Below are 20,252 nucleotides of genomic sequence, written 5' to 3' on the forward strand. Positions count from 1 at the left end.
CAAAGGAGAGGAGCTAGTGTTGTATAATCATACCTCTATGTCTATGTTGCGCTTGCTTTAATAACTTTATTTTGTAGAATAAAACAGTGTAACACTTGCCAAAGTAGGCCTGGTGTTATATGTCCCGTAGTATTGATACTCCAAACTCCAGAACACATTTCATACTACCAAAACCACCCCATCAACGCTGTATTACTCACTAAATAAAGCATAAAGCTCACTGTTTACTAATATCTGCATTATTTTATCATTAGGGTTTTCTTTCTTATTCTTCTAACAAAAAAAAAAACTTATAGCTGGAAATTTTATTGGCTAGTTGTTTACAAAAGTTGATAGTTCACATTATGGCTCTGTTAGCTTACTCTAATATTTTTTTTTTTAAAGGAGTGATATTTTGCTTTTTTAAATGGAATTATGCATTTTAAAACACTTCCCTGTGGTCTACATAAAATGTAAACGCTATGCTTGGGTCTGAATTCTCCATTAATTAAACTCCACAGGTCCAGGATCTTCAACCCTATTTATGACTAATGACACAAGAAAGGTCATTTGGGGCGCTGGCCCTTTAAATCTAAATGAACAACTTCACATCCCACCCCCTCCAGGTTGTTGGCTGTGCTGCTCTCTCCCATTCAACCAACAGCTGAACATTTAAAGTAATCGCCTTGAAGTTTGGACATATTTTCAGCATGGACTACAACTACTGCTGCTGCTGACAAACAATTTTGTCGTACTCGGAGAAAGGTGTGTTGGAATTCTTGACCTTATATGTGCAGATGTCCTGACGCAACTAGTTCTAGACGTAACAAATTCAGCAGGAATTAAAACAGGTTGTAGAAATCCACTCGATTTTTACCAAAATGAATATTAAGATACCTTTGGTGCACCTGGAGGGTTCAAATCCAAACGTTTTGCACTATTAGGGTCCAAATACCCAAATAAATGTACCAAAGACTAATAAAAGTGGGTTTAGCAAAATATGACCCCTTTAAGTACTATACATAATCCCTTTAACAGTTGCTTTTCAAGACTAATGCCAATTATCAATCATCAACTCAACATCACAACCATCAAAAATACTGTTAACCAATATTTGGAACAGATACACGTAGATTTGTCATGAAAATGAGAAATCAAGGTACCAATTTTAATTTTAGTGTCACACCAACACAACTTATCACTTTTGGGCTTAAATCAAATACAGAAATAAAAATGTATTAATATTCTAACAACATCTATGGTCAGAGAGATGCTGCTGCATACATTCATTTATTTGATCAGCTATCAGATAAAAAATACAGTTACCAATAACATAAAAATGCTGGGTATTCAATCCAATAATCGCTATGTGTTGAAGATGATTGTTGTTGTTGAACATTGTTGTTGAAGATTGTTCTTTCCAGGAAAGGAATGCATCACCACACAAATATGGATTTATAAGAGATAATAACCTGTACGTTTTTGTTGTTATGATTGTTAAATTCTAAGAAAGCTGTAGAAGCAGAATAACCTGACTAAATTGCCACTTACTGTTTACTTCCTAAGCGAACCTAATCTAAACACTCACTGTAAATGTAGGCAGCAATTTAGAGCTCTGGAGTAAGGCCAAAGGAAAATCCCCTGAAACAAAATGTACTATGGCAACCAAAACCAATGACACCGTTTAAGGGCGGAGTGACCTACACCCATGGTAAGAGAAGTGCAGAAACCTGCTGGGCCCATCAAATGTAAAAATCAAATTAGCAATTATGCTTACAAGGGGGACTGGGATCCAATATTTAATAAAATGACATCTTGACAGTAGCAGTGGTGGTATACATTGATCTATCGTGGCAAAGCCTGAGCCTTAGCTGGAAACACAACTTGAAAAACTTGCTTTTTCAACATTTGTTGGCTGGTCACACTTTGGTCTTGGAGACTTTCCCATTTAGTGTCTTGTCTAAAACATCAGAAGTTATTTGAAGTATTGATTTCAGAGCAAGTGCACTCTCTTTTTGTGTTTATAAAAGTTTAAGTTTTGTCTTGAAAACCCTCATCCTGCAATTTCATACTGCAAGGTCTGCACTATCTTAATGTTAACTGTACCATGTGTACAATGTGCTGTAGTGCTTAGATAAGACATTTACTAATGGGCAACAGAGAATATGTGAAGATCTCATGTTAAATCTCCAAAATAAAAATGCGACTACCAAATGCAATCTCAATAATTTAACCAGTCACAGTCACTAAACAAACTGCTGACAATTTAAATATGTGAAATCAGTGCTGAGCTGATCTGACAGCATATATTCGCTCAACAGACTTCAGCAATTTAATATGAAGTATTGTCTTATAATAGATTATACCACTTGAGCTTTAACTCTTGATAGACGAACACACTAGCAGGGAGAACTGACTGTAAAACAATATGCACATACTAAACATAGCCCAATGTAGCATCGCTTTTGCATGCATTATACACAAAACAGTTCTCTGTGTCTCTGGGTGCAGTGGTGCTGAACATGTAGTTTCACTCTAATTTTAGAAACTGGTCTATATTTTTGTCTTGTACACGACAACCCATTTTTGCCCTTTGTGTGGAAGGTATCTGTGAGGGAAGGTCCAAAAACACTTTTTGGACAATTAATATTCTTTTCTCTTGTATTGTAGCATCCCCACTGTATTTAACAGGTCCCATATCATACATTTATAAATATATCTATACATTTATAGATGTAAGTCAAATAATTCTACAGTGGTGTTGAAAAAAATAAAAGTATAGGTTTGATTTTCCCTCAATATCTTTGTGTCTTTGTTATGAACGCCTCTAATTTCATTGTAAGATAAACATCACAGCTCAGTTCTTGTTAGCAGTCTGATTACATGATGTCTGGGATCAAATTTAAGCATAAAGTGACAATAAACTCATGATAAACACATGCAGTAACATGCAAGAACTGCTATATTCACTGTTTATTCTCCTCACTCTCAGTAGATTTTTAGTCAGTAGCTTACACACTACAGATAAACATGAGCCGTAAATAAACACCAACACTAACCAAAAGACTACATATCTCCTCTCCAACACCACTGATAACAAAACTAGCTATCTCTCCCTATACTACTTGGACAAAGCCAATAGAACATGTTCTAACATGTGTACACACAGCCATCTAACCATTAGCAAAACCACATTATCCACTCAGTTCTGTCATTTGTGTTGTACACATTAAAAAAGACACAAAGTAAGTGGAAATAAGTCTCCAAAAGTAAAATACATTTACTGGACTGAAATATTTATCACATCTGGAACGTAGCAGAGTTGCTTTGATGCACTGAAACAGAAATAATGCACATTTCCTGACAAGGTCGCTGCACTGATGTTGGTATCTGAAAGGGGAGGGGCTAAAAATGTAATCTTTAATATGAATGGTTCTTCTTTAATCACGTCCTAATTGGCTTGTTTTGTCTGGAGGCCATCTTGAGGTAACAGAAAAAGTTCCTATTTTCTATTTTCTTTATATTTCTTCATTCACTAACACAGAGTCTTGAATGTTTACATTTGCAGCAGAGGAAGTTACTGGGTGAATGATTAAAAGAGACTGATGGGATGGCGTCACGGCTGTCCTAGTGGAGGCAGCTGAATTTAAAGGAAATGTAATGGCAGTCAATCCTAAGCAGTGCCAGTATGGGTAATGGTTCCCATGCTTAAAACCTGTCATTTGGCAGAAACATTGATTCCTGTAGCTCACTGCCACTAGGGACCTTGAGGGCTGATGAGCTGTGGAAAAACTGAGTTCAAGGTTGCAGTGAAAGCTCATTTCCTTCCCTTCAATACATGGGTGGAACAGCACTGCAGGTTTGTTCGTACAATGAAAGAAGCCTTTAAAACAGCACAGATTGGCACGGATGTTTTAACTAAATGCAAAAAGCGTGCCTGGAGATAAAAGCTACATCTCACACTTAACAACCAACTAATATTCATGAAGCTATGTCCTAAATAACATGTAATACTACACTATGGAAAGGCACATGGGTGATGGAGGCTTTCACGAGATTCACCTTTGTTGGCTGGTTCATAATCTGTGAGAAAATATTATATCTGCTGCCTAAAATGACAATCAAACAGTACTTGAAATCAAATGTGCAAATACCATATGGTAAGCGTTTGTGATTACTTTCAAGAAACCTCTTACTGTTAGATACATTTACATAACTTAAGCCACTCACAGAAACTAACAGAGACATACATTTCAGAGCTGTCTCCTCACATTTTTCCACCCTCAGATATCCTACCAATACTTAAGGATGCAGAAACACACACTTGGCACATTGACGAGCTAAGAATTTCTCTGTGCTGCCAAATGGGGATGAGAGATAGGATTCAACAGTAGCGAGGAAGATCTGGATCTGTCACCCAATTTCACCCACATTCTGCATGTGCAAAGTGACTAAAAAATTATGACGTGCCAAATAACCACGGACACAGCTTTCATGGCACATTCATTCCCAGTCACATCCTTGAATTTTTTTTTTTTTTTTTTTTCCAAACCATTGCATTTTCTGTACATGTAATCCTATCCCTTCCTCTTTGACATTATTGAGAACAGGATCATTTACTTTTTATTTACACTGCTGCACATTTTAATCAAAGCAGCTGCTATTGAGATAAATGGCACAGTACCATAAAAAAAAAAAAAAAAAAAAAAAAAAAAAATTAAAATTGTCATATGCCATAAGGATTTAGCCTTTTACGTCTGCCAAAATGTATCCATGGTTGCCCCCCGAGTTTTGGCAGCAGAGTGTTAATTATAAACAGGTCATGACAAACCCCCTTGCCACTGAAAAGTTTGTTTTTAATGTTGATTAGTCCCCCAGCGCAGAGTAATTGAAGTAAAAAAAAAAAAAAAAGTCTGAAAGGAATTTTAAACATCTCTAGCAAAGTGCAGAGTGCATTTATGTCTTTATTTTCAATTTCTGACTTGAAAAAAAGCTGGAAATGCCCTTACTTAATTTCCATTCAATATGACTGGTGCATGTATAGAACACAGATTATAATGGCTTATACTGTTTATATCTAAGGTATTATATATATGGTAGATGAATATGCTTTGAAGCTATTAATAAGAATACTTGGCATTAAATAGGTTAGCAGCCTGTAAAGGGAAGATGAATGATTACCCACAGATACAGTAAATGCAATCATATTAATTGTTCATTATGCATGACTCTTTAAGTTCCAAGTTACATTATGAGATGATTATGATAATATAGGTGTAACCTGGGATATTAGCTGCCACACAGGACACATTATGGCCAGACTGTATTTGAAACAAAAAGCAGAGCTCAACTAGAGACCTATTAAATAATGGTAAATGTATGATTTTTATGACCACTTGCCCTGACATTATCTTGCTGTGATACTTCATACCAGACAGCAGCTTTTAAAAAGCACATTAAAAAAACAAAAACAAAACAATGACAGAGAGCTACTTATATGAATACATTAAAAAGTTAAGTGTGTTTGCCTATTGCTTCCACATGTAAAAACAGAAGATGCGGCTGACGAAGTCTTGACAGAGTGACTGACAGCCTCTTTAATAACATCAAGTAAACCTCCATCTTAAAGTTTACTTTACATCATATTATACAATAATACATTATGATAAACAATTTTATAATCGAAACAAATTACCAATGAATGCATTTATTTACATATGTTTGCATATTAGAGGATAATTTCATAGATGTAAATGATCAATTAACATAAGGATTTACCGTTCAGTTGCATGTAGACTGCTTAAACAGAACTGACTGCCTTTGTTAGAATACAGAATGGGTTATTTATTCTAATTCACTTGACATTCATTTACAGATGTTTCTTAAGAATTATTATCAGAATAGATCTCACAATAACTTCATAAACTGTGACTGTTCCTGGTTGTCAAAACAGACATATGTTACAATGTCTGAAATAAAAATACTGTTGTTGCTTTATGCTGTAAACCATGTAATGTAGTGTTTCAGCTTGACTGATGAAGTAAATTGAAAGCAAAGCTCAATCAATTCACCGCGTATAGATGCAAAGTAAAAAAAAAAAAAAAAAAAAAAAAAAAAAAAAAAAGAAGAAGTTTTCTCTTCTAATCCATACTGAACCAATTTTATGTAATCTGATATGGCTGTAATTCAATCATCACCGTTAATCATAGACACCATAGTGATAAATACATTAGCGTTTCTTTTTCTATCTTGCACATCCCTTTTTTCAGGCTAGTGATTGTAGATCTCTGCACAGCATACTTAATTTAAATGGAATTAAAGGCAGTATATGAATGCTGATAGGTCTGAGGTGGTGATCACTGTTTGAAGCTCAGGTATAACATTATACATCTGGAAAATATCAGGGAGGTTCAGATTGTAAATCTGCATTCAAGATTGTATCCTTTTTGTTTCAATGGTTGGTTACTGCTTTTTGTTCATGCTGTAGATTCATTATGAATCCACATAATCTAACGCTAGAAGCAACTGTAAGTGATCTGGCCAAGAAGGGAAGTCATTAATGAAGCTTTGTGATCATTTATTATAACCAAAGACTGCAAGTATAAATGGGTAAGGCTTATACAATAAAGACGGGAATCAATTTATTGCAAAAAAAAAAAAAAAATACTAGTAATTAAGCAGAACATTTTCCATCTAGTATGTGGATTTGACTGAGTTAATAAGGTTGTGTGACAGGCTAATGAGCCTATCACGACTCTGTGACCCAGAGTTCATTCATCAAACAAAGCAGAGATTGAGTGATGTGCCGTATTACTGCCAAACATCACTGATGAGAAGCGAGTCAATGCAGCCATCTTAATTTTGTATATACATTAACTGGTCAATTCCCCTTAGTGCACAACTATGTAATTAAATGTTTTAAAAATGATGTGGTAGATTTGCATAGCAGTGCTTCAGACATTAAATAAATTACATCTACAGCTGGATGTCTGTGTGAATAGTGAATAAAATACATAATGACTAATTCCAAAATGAAGCTTTTACATGCTTAACATATTTCCTGAAAACAATGTGATGGTGGCTCACTGAGCTTATTTATCTAATCAGATCTACTTTTCATATCAATCTGAGGCAAATCTCAAAAGTAATACAAACACAAACACATACTCATGAACAGATGAGTGGTATGTGTTTTAACAGACAGGTGTGTGAATGGCTTTACATCAAAAACATGGAAAAAAAAAATACATATATATATATATATATATATATATATATATATATATATATATATATATATATATATATATATATATATATAACAATTAGGACACAAATGCTTGTTTTGAGGCTAAAAGAAATGGAGACTTCAAGTATGGACTGCCTTGTGCATCAACATTTCTTTTTGACTCCACTGCACATGACAGTTTTCAATTCTAAACCACAAGGGGCTCAGATTCAAATGTCAAGCTTTTTTATTCCTTGTGAACTGGCACCCTCACCTCCATCCTCAGCACCCACTCTTCAAAAGTACAAAGGGAGTGTGCTGGCAGGGGGTCAAGAGAAATTCTCCGCAACAGCTCCTGTAAGGCCTTGAAGATGGTCTACTGACAAACACAAAACCATAAAAAGCCTTTTGCCTTACAGTGTGTTCTATTAAAACACTTGAGCCTCTCTTCTTCCTGGCCAATAACATCCCTGAGCCATTGTTATCTGCTGTTGTAAATTCTATCTGCAAATTGTTCCATCTTTGTCAGAAAAATGTAAGTTCAAAAGTTCTTATATATTCTGACACATTTCTATGTGATCTACTGCACTGACATAAATGAGCCACATAGACAGCATACTGTGGCTACCTCTGAAACATGAACAGTGTTTCATATTTTATAAAGACAGATACTTGAAAGGTATTTTTTGTCATATAATTTCTATTTTCTTATTTCCCTCACATAAAATGTTGTCTTTTTTTTTTGCACATTAGTGTTTGAATAATTTAAATGACACATGCTAAAAAAGTGTTTAATGCTTTGCTTGTCTGTGAATTATCCATTGGATGAGATGCCTCCATCTCCATGTGACCATTGTAAACCTTTTATATGTATGTGTTTGTTTCAATAATCATTAATATATGCATATTCTTATGGGATTTGGATTTCAGCAATCCCCCATAAAATAACAAAGCTGTGCAAGTGTTACGCTGGTAGGGGCTGAGAGGGCTGACTGATGGGACTCCAGGAGGATGCCATATTTAAGCAACTGCACCGCTGCTCTATCTTTTATACCCTTTCGCCTTTGCAAATGTGTTTTATTCCACTGCTGTGTCTCATTACACAAGAACAGCACTACCAGCTGAGTGAGGCAGATGTTCTATTGTGGAGCACGGCAACTCCTCAAGTGGCTAGCATCCATCTGAATGTGTTACAGCTGGCAGCCACAGCTGAACCAGGACAATCCATCTCCATGAGGAGAATAGGTCTGGAGTGAGAAATATGGCACACGAGTAGGGTTTTACTAAGCAAAATATGGCAGTGGACAGGCCTGCTGATTTTCCCAGAGGAAGATGACGTGATAGGCTGTAGAGAGTTCAGGTCAGGGGGCTCTGATGTTACTGACACGCAATGCCAATGAAGCCAGCCTACTAACACTAACATGGAAATAAGGAAGATAGTTTACCCTGTAGACCCGGCTAATGGATGCAGTACAGCAGGAGGGAGGATGGGAAGAGGGGGCAGCTGGTGGCGAGTCTGTGTTGGCTTTTGTGGTAGGTAATAAATGCCAGCGGACAGCAGATGCTGAAGGGACAGCTGAGATCTATCACTGCAGCCTAAAGCCATGTTCACCATTTCCATGTTTTTGTGACCTCTAGTCTCCCAAACACAGCCTGCTGAAGCCGTACTATGTACACAGATAACATTTAGATTCACATAGAAAAACTAGTTCAGAGGTTTACCTGCCTCCTCAGAATCATCAAATGTCTGTAACACAGTGTAGAAATATACAATACAAAACGCACACAAAATACACACTTTTTACATTTGTTCTTCTACACTAAATTTTTTTTAGCTAACTCAACAGCATTTGTGGTAATAATAATATAATTTGTTTCACTTAACTGTGCTATCAATCATATGGAACATTTGTATTCCTCTGCCCAGATGTGATCTTTCCTGCTCCAGACAGATAAGCCTGGTGTGCTAATAAGCACAAAGAATAAATACTCCTCTGACTTGCTAACATATTGGAGGTGAGAGGTCAGAGCTGTCATCAAATTAAATAATACAAATGTGGTATGCAGCACAGATGACATGTTGATCGATTAAAGAATGTCAGGGTGAACCATTGTCTCACTGACACCGTTTACTGTTAGGTCTGCTGGGGGCTGTCACAGCCACAGGCAGCTGGAGCACAGACCCAGAAGCTCACAGCGGAGTGTGTCTCATAAACAGTTGGGTGACAGTTTGGTGCTGGCAGAACTCTGAATGATCACTTACAGAATGACCTGCAAGTGAAAAGGTGATGATGAAATATCGCACTGTGACCGGTGCTTTTCAGAGAATCTGAAATGTTCATATCCAGGGCATTGACTTTGGATCCCTATACAAAATACACATATTTTCTTTAAAATTTATTTTGAATACATCTAGTTTTATCTTGAAAACATGTTGCTGCTATAGTTTAGTGAATTATAATCCTTGTAATAGGATGAGGTTCAGGGTTAAACCACCCTGTCTCAAAACTAACCCTCCACAGCTGACTCAAAATGTGACAGTGATAGAGATATTAATATTATTAATAGTTTATATATTCAGCACTGCATAAAATCCAGCTGCAGCGGGTGTACATTATTTATATTCATAATATGGTGGATGTTTGTGAACTGCAATTTTGAAGCCTTGATATGTGTGACATGGCTGGCAACATGTTGATTTTATGGAAATGAGTGAGTTGAGTTACAGAAGAGTTTGAGATGAAACAGAAACTCACTGAAAACAGACCACACCCACTGAGAGTGTAATCATAAACACACAATTTCAGCTATATTACAAATATTGACACAAAGTTGTGGCTGATAACAGTAACAACAAAGGTGTGAAATGTATAAACACAAGAGTTACAGCTACTTGAGCTAATTAGCAGCCTAGCTAACAGACCATCACTTTAATGCTAACATCAGCTAATTCAGCAAACCTATTCAAGTTATTGTAATGAAGTAGTGGTAAACTTCATGACAGAATCCTCCGGCAGTCTTGGTAGTGTAATCCCTTAAACATAATTATGCCAGATGCCTGACACGGTGAAAAATCTGTTATTCAGAAAACCAAAGCTCTAAATGTCTCATGTTAGTGCACTGACAGAGTACAGTTTTGGCCCTGAAACAATCTAAACAGGTGAGTTGTGTCAAAATTCACCCCTTGTACAATTGTTGCTGAAGTGGAAATGAACTATACAGATCATTATGTTTTTTGCACAAGGCTGTAAATGTAATTATTTAAGCTGCAGGTATGTCTATTTTAACATGGGTTCTATGGGAAATGACGCCGTTTCTGAAGCCAGACCCCAGTGGACATTCAAGTTACTGCAGATTGCAACGCTTCTACATTAACTTCGCTTTTCAAACTCATTAAAAAGAGCTGACAATTCCATCAGACGTTGCCACATTCTAACCATGATCAAGTATCTACCAATGGCAGGAACTTGGCTGTGATTGTATCTGTGGCATACTGTGGCACCCAGAGCTCACTGACAGCCATTCCAGATAAGTGATCCGTGAGAAAATGTCCAAGATAACTGCCCAGCAGACACCCTTTCACCTGTGGTTATTCTCAGCTCATATGGAACTTTTACACCTGCATACAGCGCATCACATCCAACAGCAGTACACTATATGAAGGTTTGGAAGGGAAAAGGTCCTCTAAAGGTGTCAAGAATTTTACAGGTCTACATCCATATTATATGACAGTAAACCCCAAAAGGTGTCATCATTTTACAAAAGAAATTCCTTTTGGAAACTTGTCTAACTCAAGTTACAATCCACACCCAAGGGACAATTGCAGACAGGGGCGGACTGGGGCAAAAAACAACAGTCCAGGAATTTGTACCTGACCGGCCCACTCTCCAGGGGGTGTGGACGGGGTGAAAGTGGTCCCATAAAACGTTGATATCATTTAAGTTTATGTAACACAAATCAGCCCACAACAAAATGATTTAAGTGTATGTCTGAAACACAAACCCTACGCCAGGGCTAGTCAAATATATTTTCCCATGGGCCAAATGATCGCAATGCTATGGACTGTGGGCCGGACCCCTGTAGTATTACTCTAGATACTTGGATGTACAATTGACACATATTTTTATTAAGAAAATGAACCAAATAAATTAATGCACACCTGTATGTGCATTTTTGATACTTCAAAATTGTGAAAAGGAATGTTCTCACTCACTCAAAAAAAAACTTCACCTGCATGTGCTGCTGTATTTCTGAATGATTTGACCTTTTCTAAATTCACACATGCTGTCAAAACATATCAATTAAAAACAGAACAACTTCATGCACATAAATCCAGCATCACCCTATCATTTCTACAAAGTCATCATATTGGAGTGACACCCAGCAGCAGCCGTTCAGGTCTGACTTCAGGTGTCTGAGCGCATGCACAGATAGGGCACACACCAAGCTGGACATCAGCAACAGTGGACAAAATCTCTGTCTTATGTTTATTGTCCTGGTCGGAATAATGATTCTACCACTGTGGTCAGAGCCTCTTTAATTCTACTCCATCAGTGAAGGGCTGTTTGTGCTTGTCCAGGATGTGAGCTCCTTTAAATGAAGCCTCGGTTGAAGTGCTGGCTTCTTGGTGGATTTAATGAACATGGACTGTTGTTTTTTTAGTTGGCTAAACCCACTACCTGCCTGGCACCTGGCTCATCCTGTCCAGCCCTGCCCCTCTACCGATGACAGACAGCAAACTAGTCCAAAAGTTTGATTGACAGCTAGTTGACCATTTCATCTCGGGAGGGGGGCAGGACACTTGTAATCTTGATTGGGTGGAAATTTAAACCTGTTCTACCAAGTGACAAATAAACTTTGTCTTGTTACATTATTGACCCCTTGGTGAGCTACTGGAAAGGGCCTCTTGAACTGCTAGTAGCTCGCAAGCGACATGTTGGAGACACCTGGTTTAATGGCTATCAAACTATTTATTTATTATTTGTGGGTAGAGGGGCCGGTTCTGGCCCACGGGCCGCCTATTGAATGGCCCTGGTCTAGGCAATCGCAACAGCAGTTTTTCCTCTCACTGGCCACAGCAGCCCACTGACCCAGCGGCCCACCGGGAAAACTCCCGGTAACCCCGATGGCCAGTCCACCCCTGGTTGCAGAAAATAAAACTATTGTCTTTTTCAGCAGTCTCCATTTCATTTTAGCTCTTTTGTTTCAAACTTTATTAAATTTACAGTATCTCTTCTTGTGTTTCTTAGAGTTTCAGATGATTAAATGATTTTGCAGCTCAATCACTAAATATTGTAAAATTTGGTCATTGAGGGCTGAAAGCTCCAAAACAAATAAGTGAACTTAGGGGGGGTGTTCATTAAAGATTTCCCCTGACCCATTTCCAACAGACGTAGACAGACAAAACTTGGAACAGTTATTAGTCTTTCTTTACATAGGCACCACCCAGAGTTACATGCTTTTCCCACCATTTTATGCAACTCTGGAGAACTGTTTGTAAAAGTCGGTGGGTTAAGCCTCAAGCCATGACTTTACTTTGGAAATCAGTGTTTCATCATCTGGAAAACATGTTCCCTTCAAAAATGACTTCATGGTTGGAAACAGGTGAGTCAGATGGTGCCAGGTCAGGAGAATAAGGGGGGTGTGGAAGAATTTCATAGCCACAAGAGCGCGCTTCTGCCTGGGCAATATGCAAGTTGTGGACTGGGGCACTGTCTTGAAGGAAATGAACTTCTCTGGTCAGCATGCCGTGCCTTTTGAGTCTGATAGATTCTCGCAATTCACACAGTAGTGAAGCGTAGTAAGTCCCATTAATTGTGGTATCTTTGGCCAGGAAATCTGTCATCATTTCTCTGTACTGGTCCCAAAAGGCGGTGTGCATGACCTTTCCTGCAGAGGGTTGAACCCTTGCCTTCTTTGTGGGTGGTGAGTCAAAGTGGACTTGAGTCTCAGGGTCATAGTGATGGACCCATTTTTCCTCCTGTGTGACAAGTCTGTCAAATAAGGCTTCCTGCTTTTCCTGACAAATGTCCAAAATAGCCTTTGAGCAATCGACTCATTCCTGCTTCTGAAAAGGAGTAAGCAGCCTGGGAATCCACTGTGCAGACACCATATGCATGTGCAAATGGTCATGATTTTTTTTTTTCCACAGACCCTACACTTATCTTGACATTTTGGGCTAACTGGCGAACAGTTATACGTCGGTCTAATAAGATGGCAGCCTCCACATGATGGATGGTGTCTTCATCAATGCCAGGAATGGAAGCTATTTCAACAGATGTTTGGCCACACTTGAATTGGTGATGCCAGTGTTTTACAGTGTCATATGATGGGGCATCATCTCCATAAGTTTCTTTAATTTCATTGAAGGTCTCTTTTGGTGTATGACCTTTCAAATATAAAAACCTGATCACTGCTCAGTACTTGACTGGTTCCATGGACACACCTTACCCTAATCTAACACTTGTAAAAAAGGAAGCAGTAAGAGTTCAGTACTACAAATTATCTTGTGACCTATACAGTATTCTAACAATACACAGGTAAAATTTCAGCCAGATACGATAACCCTAAGTGGGTCAGGGGAAATCTTTAATAAATGCCCCTCGTATTCCACAATACAAACTTATTGTCAGCACATAGTCTTCTTCTGCAGAACTTTGTACTCCATGTATATTCGAAACATTTTTCTTGTTTTTAGAACACAGTGTACATTGTAAAAACATCTTGAGTAAAATTTTTTCTTTTTGTCCTTGTTAGCAGAGCCTATTTTTGCACAGCGTTTAACGTGACTCAACACAACACACGTTTTTGCTCTTTGTGTGAACATCCATATCCGTGGGCACACAATAGTTTATTTTTCACATGTGAAGACCATTCATTAATTAAAGATCACATGATCATACATGGGTCACAGTGGTTACCATAACAACATAAATACTTATTCTTAGGGGCATACTAAACTTAACAAATATCAAAATGGGAGCACATCTCTCAACAGTCCTCAGTCTGACAATCCAATCTTGAGTACCTACTGATAGAGGGATCTGCAATTCTGACCCTAATCCTAACCACCACCAACACTGAATGGTTCATCTCCAAATATATTACAAGTAATAGTATATATCAGATATATTACATTTTGACATAAAAAGTTTGTCTAGTCTGGTAAATGTATACATATATGTGATCTATACTTTTGCATTTTTTTTCTTCCACTACTTTGACACCTTGCTAAAACTTGACTTCTCTCGGTTCCAACAATTTTTTACTATATTTATTCTTACACTACAGCTGTCACACAACACCACTTTGCAGTAATGCCAGTGCTTATGTTTAATGACAGGTGAGAAAGAGACAAATATGTCTGCTAATGGAGAGCTGATGCCCAAGTGTCATGGCCAATTGGGAGAAAAACCCTCTTTGGAGCACAGTTTGCCTCCACCTGTACATCTGTGAGAAGTGATGACAATGTCACACTCACCTAACATTGGGACTGAGTCGTTGGGAAAGGTCAAGTCATCCTCAGCCACCCAGGAGAAGTTCCAGTACCCTCTAGGAATGCCAGCAGCAGTCCTCCCAGCTGAAGGTTCACCTGAAAATCCACAAAAATTCACATCTTAATTTTTTATTTTTTTTCCCCCATTATTTCAGTAGACATAACAGCATAAAACCACAAATCATTGATAAAATGTGTGGAGTTAGATATAACTTAATTACAAGTATGCATGGATGGGACATGTTTGCAAACATTTTTCAATAAAGGTCAGGGATTGCAAAATAGAACTTAATTGCAACGATAAATTGTTAACTGCTTATGACATTAAAGCTTTTCTACCTTGAAAGTAATAAAACTTAAAAGAAATTATTTATTTATTACTTAAAAGTCATAAAACCTACCTAGTTAATGGGTTAGCAGGTTGGTACCATATTGGCATCTACGCTCTTGTTTTATTACTATATCTAAATATTGTCATGTGATATTGAAGTTTTAAATAATTCATTATAATGCAAAGTCTTTCCAACTGTCAGCTTGGTAGAGTTTGGATTTTAATAGAAAGCGATCACAATGTAGTCCGCTGACGGAGTTCCTGCAGTATTCCAGACATGTGGTTTGATATTATGTGTTATTGCTTCATATATAAGAAAAAAAAACATGATCAACTTGCGCTTTTCTCAATCAATAATATTCTACTGCTTCAGTGCTTTAGATTAATGGCTATAAAAGCTGAGCAGTGACACAATGCACTTGAGTCATATACTTAAAAACTCTAAGGGGTCATGAGAATTGACTATTGGATATCAATAGGCTGCGTAATTACCTGAGGACAAGTTTGGGATATTTTGTTTGACTCTGTCTTCACTTTCTAAACTCAAAGACTATTATCACACGGTTGAACGGTTACACAGAGTCTGTTATGTAAGAGTTGAAGCTACAACTTTCTTTTATATAGTATGTCGCCCACACAACCCACACAGATTCATGCAATCTTTTTCACTTTGTCGGAGTACATGGATAATTAGTAAACAGAAACAGACCAATGCATCACTGCCTAAGAAGACTCCTGCATAAATCCTGGAAGTATTTCAAACCCTTAAGGAGCAACCAGTCTGCTTTTTTAGAGCAATAAAGAGAGAATGTTGAAGTTTGGGCAAAGTAAGCCTCGTTCATTGTTTCTCTACATGACTTCCACTGACATACACAAATTAGATGCCACTGACTTTTTTCTGTTTCATTAAATGTGATACTTTGCGAAGGAGACTATGTTTTTAGAGTATTATCAAAGGCCCTAACCTTTATTTTGTACTCTTTGCTACTAATTAACCTCTGGCTTGCTTCCGTCTTTTTCCATGCTTTTTTAACCACAGCAGATCAAGGTAGCTTACTTTTCAGAGAGATGCAAATTTACTTAGCAACCTTGCATCATAATGGGATGACAATTCTCAAAGCTGAAACATGTCAATTTTAAAACACCTTAAGTGTTTTTATGGTGCTACTGCTTATGACTTCCTTCTTTTTTAGCATTTAATTTAAAATGCTTAAACTTTTTAAGTTATAAGTGGGTGGCTGTCATATTTAGACAGCATACAAACAGCAGCATGAAGTGAAGTCTGATAGTGGCTGTCTGCTTAAGTCTTAATGGAGAAGACAAGGACAAAGCATCACAGATGAAGTGAGGCTTGAGAGTTTCACACATTACATGTTTTTCTAAGTGATATACAGCTATATAGCACAGAAATGTTACACCCGCTTAAGATAAAATGAGAAAAGTCATTTATTTTTTTCCCCAAGATAAACATCTTGTCAGGCAAACATTTCAACCACAAAGGTATGTTCATTAACACATTTACATCTGTGTACACTCAGTACAGCAAAGGTGAAGAAGCGCATGGAACACTTTAACGTTGCCTACAACTCTCACCGTCTCTCCATAGATTAATCCACATGGCTTACTCGAGCGTTCACTCGGATTTGCATGAGAACACCCATGCATTGTCTCTCAGTGTTATGCATCTCTCTGCTACATTTGAGTCTATCACTGAAGTGAATACTGACCTGCAAAATCCTTAAAGATGTGGGACACTACAGCATAAAGAGAGGACAGGAGAAACAGTCAAAAGGCAGGTTAGGAGTACTTCTGAGGGAACACTACTGTAACATGATGTATGTGGTGCCTGTGGGCTTTGTTTTAGGATGGTGCAGTGATCCAAAGATGAAACCAATTACCCATGAAGAGAGGGAGGGCACATGGCGTGAAACTGTAGCTCAGCTAAACATGGCAACTGGTGTGGGCTATGTTTGAACTAAATAAACTTGAGCCAAATAGATGTTTTTAGTAAAATGATGAAAAATGGTGGCACGGTGGTGCAGTGGTTAGCACTATCACAGTGGTTCCCAAACTTTTTTGGCTACTGACCCCATTTTAACATCACAAATTTCTGGTGACCCCAGACATTCAAAATGGAGACTTTTGTTTTTTTGCTAAAATTATTATTTTTTAAATCATATAACAGTTTGCTATACTATGTTGCAAATAAACATTAATTTTAGACAACATTTAGTCTATATAATGTATAATATTATGGACAGAGGCGGAAAAGCCAGGTGTAGATTACTGCACAAAGTGAGAATTTTATTTTCCTTGGTCAGGATATGTACAGTCAGTCCAGCTTGTATTTACAAGGCTGACAATTACTACTGAATAAACAATAACTCAAAATATGAATTATGAAAGAGCTGCAGCATCTGAAACCTACCATAATGAACATCTGAAAGATAAACAGTACCACAGTGCTTCAGTTTCAGCTTCAGAATTTGTCATGTCTTTTATGTATTGGGATTGTTTCTCTCAACTCACCATACATTTTTTTTTTATTACTAAGAATTTATTTTTATCAATTACTAGAAATTTCAGGTGACCCCATCTGAATTCCAGGCGACCCCATGTGGGGTCCCGACCCCAAGGTTGAAAAACACTGCACTATCATCTCACAGTAAGAATGTCCCACGTTTGATTCCAGCACTAGACAATGTCAGCCTTTCTGTATGGAGTTTGCATGGTTTCTGTCTGTCTGCATGGGTTCATCCAAAGATATGCACCTTAATCATTTAACTTGTCTTTCTAAATCACCCACAGGTGTGACTGAGACAGTGAATGGTTGTTCGTCTGCGTATGCCAGCCCTGCAATGAACCTGCGACATGTCTTGAGTGTACCATGCCTTGGCCCATTGGTGGACCGGGATCGGCTCCAGCATCCCCCTGACCCTCATGAGGACTAAGCGGTTCAGGAAATGGATGGATTGATGGCCAAAGATGTGTGGCCAACCCTTTGCAAACACCTTTAAAACCACAGCTGCAGGATTGAGCAGTTACTGCTAATTAACTGGGGAATGAGGACTGCTGTTTATGCAGTTGGATTTTCATATTCCTTGGCCCTCTGCATCACAATTGTCCTCTTCCCTTTCACCCATTAATTAAAGATTTACCTTGGGATACATACATTACTGCCTAAATAAATTGATTACCTGTCCAGCTCTGTGACACACCATTAAATGCTCGTCAAAGTCTGCCAGCACCACATCAGGCAGCTGAGGCCTGGAATTGGCTGCTCTCTCTCTTTGTGCAACAAAAGACTGCATTGATTTCCATCAGAAGAGCCCTCATGTCCACTAAGCACTCTGACTTTCATTAAGACCTTCACAGAATTCTGCCCACATTGTTCTGCAGCCAAGGAACACTCATGTATGTACACAGTCATTTTTACACACATTTTTCACCTAATCACCCTTATCACTAGAGAATGCTACCAAATGCGCCAACCACTTAGCATTTGACCTTTAAACAGGAAGTGGGAAACAATAAATAGCTAATAAACACGCAACATGCATACTATAGTGTTTCTTTGACTCATGTTTTATTTTAAGCACCAGCATACAAGGTTACACAGGGTTAAATGGATGACGCAGTTAAAGTATTCCTTCTAATATTCCACCTACTGCACTTGTTATAGCTTTAAGTGGGGGATAAGTTGTTTCTAAGAGGCTTTCTGTTCACATAAGATGTTGGTGCACATTTTTTTTGTGCCATAAACCCTGCCTTGTAAATAAGTGGGGATTTTGGTTCAACTGTAGGATGGAGCTTATTAACTCAAAGTGCTGCCTGCAAAACCTGATTTAATGTCTCGAGCAATGCAACTTCTTCTCTGCAGAAGTGGGCTATCACTTCTCCTAGCTGTCACTGATGAAACCATGGGTTCCATTCAAGAAAAAAAAAAAAAAACACATATATAAGGATCAAGTTTTTGAGCAGAAAACAGTTATTTCATATCAGATTACAAATCCAACCACAATCCAATAAAGAAAAAAAAACAGTAAATCTTCTATTACTGTAACTGTAGAGCCTGTTCTACAAGAAATGATGAAACACCAGCTACACCAAACACTAAGCCCTGAAATATCATCACATGAATACCTTCTGACAGCACTTAAGAAGCACCCCTCGGTAATGTATGTTCATTTGACATGTGTACCCAGAATTCAGAGTAAGATCAAGCACTGTTTTGTCTCCCAAGGCCGCACCGATGGTTTTATCAAAGAAATGGATCATAAGGCTTCAGTCTGGAACCATTATCTAGGGGAAGAAAGGGCTGCACAGTGACAATGAACATGTCAACTGGGCTCCAATGATGCTCATTAAGGAAAATGATTTTGCTGTTGTACACTGATGTTCCTTTTCTTTGAAGCTTTGCTTCACCCGTTGTGCTTTCAAACATACCTCTAAATGCACCAGGCAAGCGTGTGTTCACAAATAAAGCATAAAGCCAACTCATACAGAGGGAGAGAAACTCAGGGTACAGAAGAAGCTCTTTTTACTCTCTTGTGCAAAATGTTTTGAACAATTTAATGATGGAAGAATTAATGTAATTAATAAACAAGCCTCCTCTTTTGAGCAAATGGTTATTGTGAGACTCACTGTGTGCTCCTGCATTTCCTATTACAGATTTTTAGCTCCTTACAAAAATAGTCACAGAGGCAAGACATCCTGTGATGCTCTGAGTCATATTCACAGCATACTCTAATTCGGTTTTCACCCATCACATAATGATGGTGGCTCTGACCTTTCACCATACAGAAAGCCACTGGATCAATGTCTGTCAGGATTTTACAGATTCCATTACATTTCTATCCGTTTACTTCAAAACAATCCTCCTAAGAAATATATTTAACAACAGATAGACGTGAAAGTTTTTGCAATAAGAATACAACAATGAAAATGATCCGTCAGCAACCATATGGACAGCAAGGCTTTACAAATCATGAGCTCAAACAGATTCCACAGGTATTACATGGACGAGTACAAGTGTGACCATGTGTCAAGAGTAACAGACATCTGGGGGTTCAGTGGCATAAGTAATCAGTAGTGATGCTTTTGTTAGAGGAAGTTGTGCCTGTAAAAGCAATTCATAAAATGTTAATTTGGCTCCATTTAGAAAACTCTTGGTGAGTGAGCCATTGCAGGTTGGCACAGAGTAACATACTGAGGCAGGT

At 37.9% G+C, this 20,252-nt stretch overlaps 1 protein-coding gene across 1 annotated transcript in view; it reads right to left on the reverse strand.

The window, feature by feature from the left end:
- The window catches only part of alk (ALK receptor tyrosine kinase), a 405,435-nt gene that overhangs the window by 246,581 nt on the left and 138,602 nt on the right, over positions 1–20,252 (reverse strand). The window contains exon 2 of the mRNA XM_030126874.1: positions 14,688–14,798. Within this exon, the coding sequence (XP_029982734.1) occupies positions 14,688–14,798 (111 nt within the window). The remainder of the gene's footprint in view (positions 1–14,687; positions 14,799–20,252) is intronic.

The sequence above is a fragment of the Sphaeramia orbicularis genome, chromosome 22, assembly GCF_902148855.1.
Source record: "Sphaeramia orbicularis chromosome 22, fSphaOr1.1, whole genome shotgun sequence".
Classification (NCBI taxonomy): domain Eukaryota; kingdom Metazoa; phylum Chordata; class Actinopteri; order Kurtiformes; family Apogonidae; genus Sphaeramia; species Sphaeramia orbicularis.